The sequence below is a fragment of the Lactuca sativa genome, chromosome 8, assembly GCF_002870075.4.
Source record: "Lactuca sativa cultivar Salinas chromosome 8, Lsat_Salinas_v11, whole genome shotgun sequence".
NCBI classification, from domain to species: Eukaryota; Viridiplantae; Streptophyta; class Magnoliopsida; order Asterales; family Asteraceae; genus Lactuca; species Lactuca sativa.
Window position 1 is genome coordinate 214,687,069 of NC_056630.2, and position 12,983 is coordinate 214,700,051.

The window sequence follows — 12,983 nt, forward strand, 5'->3', positions numbered from 1 at the left end:
TTCTTATTATTTCAAAATGGTTACAAAGGTTAACCTAGACTATTACATTGCTATTAATGACAAACTCAGAAATACAGGCGTTACAGTCTCCCCAAAATACCACATAACAATCATATAATAAACATATAGTGGGCCCCGCCCGGCATCGGACCCCATACGGCATCGGGCCCCGCTCGACATCGAGCTGAGCTCGGTAAACGAGCCCCACCCAACATACAATAGCATATATCAAATAATCACATTGCATACAGATATCCATCAGGCCCCGCCTGGCATCGGGCTTTAGCCCGGAAAAACACATAAACACATGCGCATGCTAGAGTCACAAAGACAACTAGCATACTAACGACATAACATTAACATAGGCCAACATTGGTGCATTCGACCCGCTAAACCCGGTAAAGAAACTCACCTCGAATACAGAAAAGGTAGCTGAACGGATCCCGACTCCGAATATCGACTCTGCTCAACCCTTAAACATAGAAGATTTCCTTAAGTACAACACAAAATGCCCAAAAGCCCTCATAGGTCAAGCTTGGTCAAAGACTAAAGTCAAAGTCAATGGCCCGGGTTGGCCAGAAATCCAACCTCTCAATCCATTAAGCCGACCTTATCGAAACTAAGAGCTTCAAGTAAACATGTTACTTCCATAACGAATAACACATCCATTGAACTTCCATCCATCAACATCAATATTGACGTCGTTGATCAAATGATATTGTGAACCCCTATCAAACACTATCACAATTCTAACAATTATTTATACAACAACAATTATATCTACAATTGACATGCCACATGTCTTATTTATACATTCAACAAAGCACAACTAACATAATAAATTGATAAGTTGAACAATCTAACCAGTTATAATGCAGTTTGACGGCAAATAAATTGGATGACATGTGAACAAACAAAAACGACCACTAAAAGATCACACATGCTAAAATACAACCTATAACTACAGTTTAGTTTAACGAAGAGTCTATGCTAATTGAACGACACGACAAAAAAAAACTTAAACAAAAGCTTACTATATTTTGTTATTCCCAAAATAGAGCCATATTAGACACGTTATATGGCATAAAATTGGGTTTTTTATGCTAAAAATATGTTAAAGTTATGTAGGAATATAAAAATGTGTGATTAACCCAAATAAATTTACAACGAAACGGTATTTAACTTTTCCATAGATCCGATTCCAATCAATAATTTGAAGATTTTTCTTCGATAAAATCCTCCAAAAAAGCTGTCCGTCCTCTCGGTATCCAAAAGGACAGGTGTTCATCAACATACACACATACACAGATCTAAAACTCTTTCCATTTCCACTTTTCCGATCGATTTTAATCCAAAATCGATTAACAATGTCTTCAGGTTCAGCATTCAGTGGTGATGAAACTGCCCCTTTCTTTGGTTTCCTCGGCGCAGCTGCTGCCCTCGTCTTCTCCTGTACGTGATCAAATCCCTAACCCTAATTTCAATACCCTTGTAATTTCTCGATTTATCGTCGATTTAGCAAACCATAATTACACATACGATGCTAAGTTATTACGATTTGAACCAATTCATACCTTAGAACTTCGAATTAGATGGTTATGATGGTCCGTAACCATATATTCCTTTATTCGGTTTTTTTTTTTCGAATTAGAAACTTAGGGATTAAATCGAAATTAAGATTTTGATTGATTGATTTTTACAGGCATGGGAGCGGCGTATGGAACAGCGAAGAGTGGTGTTGGTGTGGCGTCGATGGGTGTGATGAGGCCTGAGCTAGTGATGAAGTCGATTGTTCCTGTGGTTATGGCTGGTGTGCTTGGTATTTATGGGTTGATTATCGCTGTTATCATCAGTACTGGGATTAACCCTAAAGCAAAATCGTATTATCTGTTTGATGGCTATGCACATCTTTCCTCTGGTTTGGCTTGTGGTCTTGCTGGTTTGTCTGCAGGAATGGCGATTGGGATTGTTGGTGATGCTGGTGTTAGGTATTGTTCTTACTTCTCTTTCTCTATTCATATAAATCTTCACTACATAATCGTGATTATATGCAGGTTTGAAATTGTTGATTAGATATAAGATAATATAGACGAACACTTCATCTTCTTCATGAATTATGTAAAAAAATTGTTTATTTTACAGAGCGAATGCACAGCAACCAAAGCTTTTTGTGGGTATGATTCTTATCCTCATCTTTGCTGAAGCTCTTGCCTTATACGGGCTCATTGTTGGCATCATTTTGTCTTCACGTGCTGGACAATCAAGAGCGGATTAAGAAGATTGATTTTTTTTTTTTTTTTTGAAATATCTGTTTGTTGTTTGTTTTGTTTTCATAAATCAAGATCATTTTTTTATTTCATAATTTTCCAGCTTTTGGACACATGTTATTGCATTACCTTAAATTTTCGTGATATTATTGGGATTCTTTGTGGACTCATTATCACTAGCGTTTATGTTTGTGCAGAATAAGAGTTTTTGTTAATTTTTTGTGTGATTGTTGCTTTCAATATCCCTTTTAGAAAATGTGATGGTTTGTGTTGTGTATAACACTCTTCTTGCAGACAAATTGAAGATAATCACTATTGCTTTGTATTTTATCAATAATTGCAACATGTTCATATATTTTTTAACCCATAATAGGATTCTACCACTATCTTGCTACGATTATGGGCAATGTACTTTTTTTATAACATAAAGTTGTTATCACTAAGACTGCTGCAAGGTTGATAAAGAATTGTTAGTGTATTGCTATTATATGTAAAAAAAATGCATGTATGTTGCTATTAATGTATAGTTACCGATAATAGTAATGTAGTTATACTTTATACCATTAGTAGCAATTTATCAAATTGATAGACAATGGTCTTTGAAGCCAAATTGTTTAAATTTGAACAGCTTTTGACACATTTTAATTTTTTTAGTCAAAATTAAATTGTATATATAAATCAGACATTAACCTAAAAGCTATCGAGAAATTTCAGGTTCTATTGATGACTAAGAAAGTCGAGACTAGAAATTTCTTGGGTTTGGTAGTGGAACTAAGGTGTTGTTTGTTTTTTTGAAGTCAAAATGTCTGCAATCTGCGGATCACATCTGCAAGCCTCTGTGGCAAAAGAGATGGGCCAAATGTCTGCAGTCTGCAATAAGAAAACTATTTGTTTTTAACATCTACTGTTGAGATAAATTGATTTTTCAAACTTAATTTCATGTCATAAATATTAAAAATACATTTTCAGCAAAAAAAAAAAAAAAAAAAAAAAACTGTACGGTTGCCCATGTTTTTTTTTTGTTTAGGTTAAAATGAGGTCTGAAGACCTTTGAAGACAATGGTTAATGTCTGCGTCAGGAAGATCTCGCGCAGACGTTTTTTGATCTACGCACTTCCAAAAAAACAAACACTCTGCGAGGACATATGTCTGCGCGTTGTCTGTGCGGCGCAGATAAAAGTAGTTGCGCAGATCTTCACAAAAAAAACAAACAGTCCCTAAGTGTTTAGGTAGGGACGTGGGTTAAATATGAAAAGGGGTTTAAGGTCTATTTTGTCATTTTACGTTCAACTCCATTGTGTTCCAACCTTTTGGTGAGACTAAAATTTAACAAATTATTCTCATTGACTTGGTCAATATCTTATCTTGTTTCTGCTCCAATCATACCAACCGTTTAAAAAAAAATGTTTTATTATGTCCAGTCCCATGTATCAAACGTCAACTTAAGTCGCGATCTAAAGTCTCATAAATAAAAGGGCACAACTTATATACCTAATCAATGCTATTAAACGCCCCTAAATAGCAACCAATTTCAAAAAAAAGTTCCACCAATTTGGTTACTCTTCTTTTTGGATTCCAATGAAATACCAATCGAGTCATGGACTCATGGTTGGATAAATGTAGGACATTCATGAGCTTAAATGGTTGTTTCATGAAGGATATATATGTAATAGAAAAATAGCTTGGACTAGATTTTCTTCGTTTAAGGTAATTTGTAGATAGAATAATCAAAGTTTAACGACTAAATCGGCATAAATCACAAAAATTAATTTAAAAAAGTTGTTGCCCTAACTCATTAGAAGGTTGGTGATTTAATTGATTGTTCTTAAAAATGTCGATTCACAAAAACTAATTTAAAAAGTTGTTGCGCTAACTCATTAGAAGCTTGGTAATTTAATTGATTGTTCTTATTACATTTTGCCTGAACTTTATGTATCTATAGTCTATACTTTGTGGAACTTTCAAAAATTCAAAACTTCTTTAACGTTTGAAGTCAAAGTTTGAGATTGTTTAGGTAATGAACTACAGGGGCTAAATTACATTTCTTCTAAAAATAAGGGGACTTTTGTAAATTTTCAGTTTGTAAAGGGTTAGTTTAGAACGTTCTAGAATCATTACAGATGTTTAACAAAGTTTAGGATTGGGGTGAAGAAAAAAATCTTGCAAAAAAACTTCATTGGAAATAATGGCTTCTTCCTCATCTTCTTCTGTGTCTCTAATGGCTTCCCAAACCCTAATCCTTCAAAACCCGACCTTCCTTCACCCTCACAGACCCTCAATTGTCTCTCTTTCTAAACCCAAATCCATTTTCTCTTCCAAACCCGTTCACCTTTCTCTCAAAAACCCTAAGAAACCCTTAATTATCGCCTCATCTTCTTCCTCATCGTCGCCGACAATAGCTCCCAATCCACCGACGGAACCACTACTCACCGGGTCAACCAGAACAATCACAACCCTCTTCGCAATTGCCCTCACAGCCTCCAAAGTATTCGCTCAGAAGATCGCCACTTTCGCCCTAAATTTAAACCTCCAACAAAACGTACTACCCCTTACCGGAACTTTGTTCTTCGCCACCATGAGCGGCCGACCGGCGCGTCTGCATACGCCGTTGACTGTTGTGGCGGCCGGAATGGCGAAATGGCTTGATATTTACAGCGGGGTGTTGTTGGTTAGGGTTTTGTTGAGTTGGTTTCCGAATATTCCATGGGATAGACAGCCATTGTCAGCCATTAGAGACTTGTGTGATCCTTATTTGAATCTGTTTAGGAATATTATCCCTCCAGTGTTCGATACTTTGGATGTTAGCCCTTTGTTGGCCTTTGCAGTTTTGGGTTTTCTGGGCGGAATTCTCAAGAGCAGCAAGATGGGGTTCTAAGAGACACAAGGTATTTTAATGGAAGATTCCATTTCATAAATTTTGCTCTTCTATGAATTCATCATTGTATTCTTAGCTGTTTTGGGTTCTGTAGATAAGCTTAAATGCTTCTTTTTTTTCAACAAAATCTCACAATCTGCCCAATTTATACTATTCTTAGTGGTTATAGTAATGTACTTACACATGTATCTTTTCTTAGTTACAAAACAGGTGTGCAAAATTACGAAAATGGGTCTGGCATCTATTCAATATCATCATGAAGGTTGGTCTTTTGGTGTCATAAAATTTTGCTTGTTTTCTTATATTTGTAAGCAATTAGTAATATTTGAGGTACTATTATAGCATTAGCAACTTTTATTATGATCAAATGGATCTATTAAACAATCGGCTGCTTGTATAAATGCAGTGTAGACATTTTTTAATTGATGTGTGACAAGTGGAAATGGTTGCTATTTATATACGGTTTACCATTCAAATTATTTATACATGATTTGTTTTACTTGTTGCTATTAATCATAATATTATTTGTAAGTTGTTATGAGTGAAAAGTAAAAAGTATAGGTATCTTACTAGTATATGTGAAAAAAAAAACATAAGTATATTGCTATTGATTAAAATAATGAAGGTATGTTATTATTACCTATATATCGTATAAGAAAAAGTAAAGTATTTTGCTATTGCACTTGGGGTTAGATTGTTAAAATACCCAATAAAGATTTTTAGCAACCTTAGACTTAAATCAAGAATACAACTTGATATTTTCAACCAAACACAATTAATAGTATGTAAAAGATTTATGGAAAATAGTTCTCAAACAAAATACCAAATTTAAAGAAAATCAACCGTATTTGGCTAAGTCATTGTTTATGGTCGGTCAACCCGCAATATCTAAATCTTAAGTTTTTAAGGAAGATTAAGTCTATAGGTTTATTCTCATCAATAGGTACTAATCTAGCAAACAACATTCACTAATGTTGCTTGATATTTAACTTCATAAGTTGTTTTGAAAACTTATGAACCCTAGATTGGTGAAATGTCGACTCGAAGCATTTGATCATGAATTTGATGTTAACCTACCCTAGAAATGAGCTTTCGTAATATCTAATGAAGTTTACTAATCCATAACTTATAACTAATAACTTCTTATTTGTTATTGGAGTGATCTCAAGCTAAATTTGAAATTTATGAGCTCATTTGATGGTTTTTAATCTAGATTTGGTTTTTGAATGGATGTGATTAGTTGGGTTATCGATGTTATTCTTGTATGTTCAAAAATAAAAATAGTCTTGATGGTTTATTGATATTGAGCGATGTTATTTATGTATGTTTCTACCAACAAATAGGTTGATGAATATGAAGACTAGAGTAGAAACGTTTGGACATTAGAAGACTTTTGGGTTGTGAAAAAAATCACATATATACTTGTGCTTTTGTATTGATTGTTCCATCCTTGCAACTTGACAACTATATTGAAATTTAATGGGACCAAATTTCCATGTTTTACTTCTAACATTTTAAATTTGAATGAGTTTTTGACAAACTAATCATGCAAGGAAAGGAATGCTTCACAACTATATTTATCCAACATTTATATACAAATAAAGGCCATCACATGTTTATACTGTGTTGAATTTATAACACAACCACAACACAAAGTCATGCTTTTTACACAATACACAAAAACACCATAAAGAAAAATTAGAATATCCATTTTGTGTTGCGTCCTATAATCAATTGTCACCCCTAAAACAAAAACATCGAGTTACAGAGGCCTACAATTATACCAAATACAACAATTTTTATCCATAACCTTATCTATTCTTTATGACCATACATCAATAACAATCTTTAAATTTCAACCAAAAAAAATAGTGTTCATCACAAATACTAGAAAATCAATTGCTTCAGAGCATTCTACATTTTAATGGCTTTCAGAGACATCTATTGCATCACTTTTTAAACCATAAGATAATCAATAGCTCAAACACAAAAACCAAGCCTTGTTGATGTAAGTTCAAAGCGAAATACATTGGATATAATTGTGACGAAACTCAATACACCAATGTTCCAAAGAGACAAAAATCATTCAAACAAAATGATGAATCTTAAGCAGCATCGATGAAATGGGTTCTTGACAAAACCATAAGAAACTTAAACACAACAAAAGAGAATTAACACAGTTGAGAAATATATGTAATCAAGATGATTAGATTAATTGTGGTGCTAAAATCAAGAAACTTTCTTAACATTTAACCTAATGTAGCTTCATACAAACAACATGACTATTCTACACCATAACTACATATTTCTATGCCTTTTTGGGTGATTTGGAAGCTTTAGTCGATTTGGGAGATTTAGGAGTCTTCTCGGCGTCAACTGCAGATTTCTTTGGCAACAAAACTGGATTGATGTTTGGTAGAACACCTCCATTCGCGATGGTAACACCAGCAAGCAATTTCCCCAATTCTTCATCGTTCCTCACAGCCAATAGAACATGTCTAGGGTTAATTCTCGTCTTCTTGTTATCTCTTGCTGCATTTCCAGCCAACTCCAAAACCTGTAATTCGATTTTGGGAATCAAATCAATATCTGATTTCAACAAATATCAAAACAAAACGAAAGTAACTACAGAAAACTAGGATAAGAACCTCAGCAGCGAGGTATTCAAGAACAGCGGCGAGATAGATCGGTGCACCGGAGCCAGTTCGTTTAGCGTATTGGCCTTTTTTCAGAAACCTAGAGATTCTACCCACCGGAAACTGAAGTCCGGCCTTAACCGACTTAGTCACCGATTTCTTCCGTTCACCGGCGCCTTTCCTTCCTCCGGCACCCTTAGTTGTTTTCCCGGACTCCATTGATCTGGCTTAAAATTTGGTGTCGAGAGATTAGATTCGATGGAGTTGATTGTGAATTTGAAAACTCGATGAATAAAACGGAGGGAGAAGATGAATATATATAATGTGCGGTTTGTTTGGTTGAATTTAAGGTGGGGGGATCTAAAATGATCCGACGGTTAACAAAGCATGCCACGCTGGCAATCCATAGCCGAGGCGAAGTTAATTAATTAACTATTTAACTGGCGTTGATTAAAGTTGGGCCGATTTTAAATTTCTAAAACTAAAATATAAGTAATTATGTATTATTATTTTTTTCTACAAATTTATGTATATTTTTCTAATATAAATCATATTTATTCAACAAAAATAACTTTATCTATTTATAGATGTTAGAAACTTAGAATGATATTAAAACAACCAAATAATGGTTTAAAATGACGATCTTTGAAACCATTTAACCTACTTGATTTTTGGGTGTTTGTAACAACTCGAAATTTTCATTCGGTCAAACCCTAAAAGTCAACTCATTCGTATCATAAGTCAATGTCATTATTTCTTATTTTTAAGAAATATAAAGTTCGTTTGATTATTTTAATATTATTTTTAAACGAACGGATGAAAGAAAATGTCGTCTCGGGTTTTGATTTTTGAAAACCGCAAACACTTCGTGTATTAGAAACACCCGACCAAACTTTTATGTTTTGGGTTTAGAAATCACCAAAACCGTAAACTCATGTCTATGTATGAGTTTACTCCCCAAAAAGTTAGTCATTTGTGTTTACTCCCCAAAAGTCAAAAGAGTAAACTCTAAAATATCCTCTCAAGTATCATCCAAGATTTAATTCCAAATCTTCAAAGTTGTAAGTGTTCTAACCATTTCAAGTTAGTAAAACACTTAATCTAGTGTTTGTGCATCTATTCATCCATTCATTTATGTGTTTTGTTTAGATTTTCCAAAACACCAAGAACACACACTAAGTGTTCTTGGCCTTTTAGCACAAATCAAGCCTTCCAATAGTAAGTGCTTCTATCCTTGAGTGATTTTAAGCTAGTACTACATTTAAACATCAAGAAAACATGTCAAGAACACAAGATTGAAGGTGTTCACGGTCCAAGAATGTTCTTGGGCCGTAAACACCATAAAGGGCACCAAAGTGTGCCTAAGTCCTTATCTAAGCCCTAGTTTGATGTTTAAACCTTCCTTGACATGTTTAAACCTTCCTCATTGAGTTTAAACCTAGAAAAAACATCAAAGACCATCAAATATAGGGGTTTACGGTTTGGGGATCTCCCAAAACCGTAAACACCCTAAAGTGAGTTTAAGTTTGTCATTTTCCTTCCTTAGGCTTAGAAACTAGCCCATACACTTCCCTAATTGTGTCAGGGACTTGAAAACATGGCTTTACACTCTTCCATATGGTTTTACGGTTTATGAACCCAAGGGAAAACGCCATGAGGTCGTAAACTCCTCAAAAGAGGTGTTTTGATGCCCTAGTCCATTCCAAAGGCCAAACCACTTAGTAGAATTGCTCCAAGAGGCTTGTTAAACCACCAAACAACACCTAGTCATTAGGACTAGAGTTTACGACCGTAAACTCTAGAGTTTACTGCCGTAAACTCTTGGTGTCATGACCATCAAAACCGTAAACTCCAAGGGAGTTTACCCTTGAACCCCAAACACACTAGCCTTTCCCTACAACACTTAGATGCAACCCTTGAGACGTATAACACTTGTATAAAGTGTTTAGCCTGTCCTAGAGTGTCTTAACTTTGTTTATTAGTTGTTTAAAGACTAATTGTGTATACATATATCCTTATATGTTATTAGGATCTTTGTGCGTGTCTAAGTCTTCACTTGACACCAAGCACTTATCCGACACTTCCTTCCGATCCACTTACCACAGGTGAGTTCATACCCCTTAATCAATGTTTTAAACTGTTTTTAAATGTTTTATGGGGGGGATACAAGTAGAATTATGCTAATTATTATATCAATCACATGTGATTAATAAGCAACATTCAAATGATTGGCTACTCATTAGCCGTATTACCAAACAGTTTCCTTCAAATGTCTTTCATAAACACTTTATGTGTTTAAAACTTCTTATTTCTCTGTACATTTTACTCTGTATATTACTTTTCAAACTTATTTACAATTGTGTTTCAAACAAATGTTTCTTTATACTAAACCGTTTTATCAAACCCATGCCTTCAAACCGTTTTATAGATTGACATCACGTCGATCTTTTCTTAAGATAATAATTATGTTCAAAGGTTTTACAAAACTTATTTATGCTTTTATATTATAATTTGCATGCCTCTATATGTATAGTTATATAAGAAATGTATAAAAGACTTAGGAAGGCTATCCACCCTATTTCCTTTTCGCGCTTGAGATGTGGTCTGGTGGGATATCGGGTACTCGTCCGAAGGTCGTTTAAATATTAGTTATATAACATATGTACATATATAGTCATAAAGGCCCTTCCAGTTCATCCAATGCCCTTGGGTAGCAAGGGTATACATCCATGTTCATACGTACCAGTTAGATTACTAGTAAACTACCATATGGGTAGTTTAGGAAGATACTAGAACTATTACTAGAACGCGATACCATACAATGAGTCAGTTCATTCATGAGTCAATACTTGCTAGAAAATTACAGTACATTACTATACTTGCTAGATAGAGAACACGTACACTACAGCTAGAACATTACAGTACATTACTATACTTGCTAGATAGAGAACACGTACACTACAGCTAGAACATTACAGTACATTACTATACCTGCTAGATAGAGAGCACGTACACTACAGCTAGAACATTACAGTACATTACCATACTATTACATAGATATGGTCACATGATCACATTTACATGAGTACACTTACAAGAATTACTAGTACATGTTATATGTATAGATTTTGTTATATAATCCTCATTCTTATCTTTACCTTGTGATTCAATCACATAATCGACAAGATAGATTGGATTTAATATCCTAGTACCAAAGGATACGTTGCAGGATTGACCATTCCTAGAATCTCTATTAGCTACAGAGGTAAAAGCACATCCACGAATGTCAACGGTTGATACCATTACAGATATACTTTTGGGGACTGACTATTCCTATACCCAACTGTTAGCAACAGAGGTAAATGTACATCTACGGATGTCTTCAGTTAACATTGTTAGTGGCCCTTGTTCCAGAGGGTAATACTAATACAGCTAGGTCTTGGTAGAAGACTACATTCAGAGCAGTTAGGTCTTGGTAGAAGACTACATTCAGAACAGTTAGGTCTTGGTAGAAGACTACATTCAGAGCAGTTAGGTCTTGGTAGAAGACTACATTCAGAGCAGTTAGGTCTTGGTAGAAGACTACATTCATAACAATTAGGTCTTGATAGAAGACTACATTGAGAACAGTTAAGTCTTGGTAGAAGACTCCTTTTGTTACTAATAGGAATCATAGGGATTTATAGGGGTTTTCAAACGTTTATAGTTGTTTTACAAACATTTTCATACTTACAGTTCATATACACTTTCAATACTTACAATTCATATACTTACAAATTCTTACATACAAATACTTACTTACAAATTAAGACACTAAAATACTTATGATCTCACCAGCTTCAAAGCTGATACTCGCTTTCAAAATTATTTGTATCCTCAGGTCATCATAGACAGGTACCGATGCAAGGTTTAGAGAAGATGGAGCTTGTTCAAGACTCATCTTTGATTTTGATTTATGCTTTAGTGTCTATTATAATTTGACAGAACACACTTGTATAATAATTATATTATTAATGAAATGGATGATGTTGTTGCTTGTTTACTACTTTTCATTGTTGTGATACTGTACATGACGTCCTCCGCCCCAGAACGTTTCCGCCGTTCTTGGTTTTGGGGTGTGACAGTGTTGATAAAGATAACAAAAATCAAAGAGTTTGATTTCTCTATGTATATCCACCATAAAAAATAAGACACTTTAAATGATAGTTCCTTCTTGTGTTATTGAGTGTCTTAAGCTTTTAAGCACTTCACTTAAATAAACACTAAATGAGACAACTAAAAGGATATTTAATCACAAAGTTATCTTCAAAACAGAGAGAACTAGGGAGTAAGAAGGATGCTACGACTTCTTCTAATAAGAGAGAGTATTAAGACCAACAAAAAAAACTAGCAACTTATGAGTATAACACTTTCTTATATATCTCATGCATGTATAAATGCTACATCTTATTCTATTAAAAAGAAATATTCTACAAAGAGAGACATGACAGACAAGTCATGGAGGTTGACAAGCAACCTCAATACATCTTAAAAGTTGCATGAGTATGGTCTCATAAGAGACAAAATGAGTTTGTTGGTTAATTAACCATGGTATACAAATTCACTAATTTGATAATGGTTACCAAAATGTTTAAAACTTTGTACATGAATTATTAAATCATATTATATGATATAATAATTAGTTCTACTCTCCTTTATTTATTATTTTCATAAAACAATAATTATTCTCAAATTAAATACAATAATTGATACTATTTATTAATAATCATATTAATAATAAATATACAAAATGTACCAACTTTATTAAGGTGTGACCCATTGGAAGCTAGAATGGGAAAGAGTTTGGTCTGTACGTAGGGCGTACAAGGCATGTACGTTGGACATACTTGTTTTTTTTTTTTTTTTTTTTTTTTTTTTTTGTCACGATGAATCTCCCTAGTATGTTGGGCGTACGTGTGGCAGTGTCAAACCCTAATTTTTTGGGTCATGGACCATATTTAAAGGCCTTAACCTTTTAGAAATCCTTCTTATATTTAGCCTCCATCCTCTAAAGAAGTACCCTCGAAACCTTATCCCCACTTGTGAGATTCTTGAGCCTGTTGAGTGATTTTGAGTGATCTTGGTGCATATTGGAGAAGAAGGATCTCATTTGAGAAGTGTTGGTTGGCTTGGAGCTTGCAGATCCATACCTTATTCATCTCGACC

At 34.3% G+C, this 12,983-nt stretch overlaps 3 protein-coding genes across 3 annotated transcripts; 2 read left to right on the forward strand and 1 right to left on the reverse strand.

The window, feature by feature from the left end:
* Window positions 1–1,214: 1,214 nt before the first annotated feature.
* Window positions 1,215–2,482, forward strand: LOC111903725 (V-type proton ATPase 16 kDa proteolipid subunit). Its single transcript, XM_023899479.3, has 3 exons — window positions 1,215–1,452; window positions 1,703–1,988; window positions 2,143–2,482. The coding sequence occupies exons 1-3, from the start codon at window positions 1,368–1,370 to the stop codon at window positions 2,273–2,275; spliced, it is 504 nt and encodes a 167-aa protein (XP_023755247.1). The 5' UTR covers window positions 1,215–1,367; the 3' UTR covers window positions 2,276–2,482.
* Window positions 2,483–4,401: 1,919 nt separating this feature from the next.
* On the forward strand, window positions 4,402–5,598 carry LOC111903724 (ylmG homolog protein 1-2, chloroplastic). Its single transcript, XM_023899478.3, has 2 exons — window positions 4,402–5,152; window positions 5,342–5,598. Exon 1 carries the CDS (start codon window positions 4,453–4,455, stop codon window positions 5,140–5,142), a length of 690 nt encoding a protein of 229 aa, XP_023755246.1. The 5' UTR covers window positions 4,402–4,452; the 3' UTR covers window positions 5,143–5,152; window positions 5,342–5,598.
* A 1,732-nt stretch (window positions 5,599–7,330) lies between these two features.
* LOC111903723 (histone H2A.1) lies at window positions 7,331–8,068 on the reverse strand. Its single transcript, XM_023899477.3, has 2 exons — window positions 7,791–8,068; window positions 7,331–7,699 (listed from the first exon to the last, which is right to left on the reverse strand). Exons 1-2 carry the CDS (start codon window positions 7,995–7,997, stop codon window positions 7,451–7,453), a joined length of 456 nt encoding a protein of 151 aa, XP_023755245.1. The 5' UTR covers window positions 7,998–8,068; the 3' UTR covers window positions 7,331–7,450.
* Between the last annotated feature and the right edge of the window lie 4,915 nt (window positions 8,069–12,983).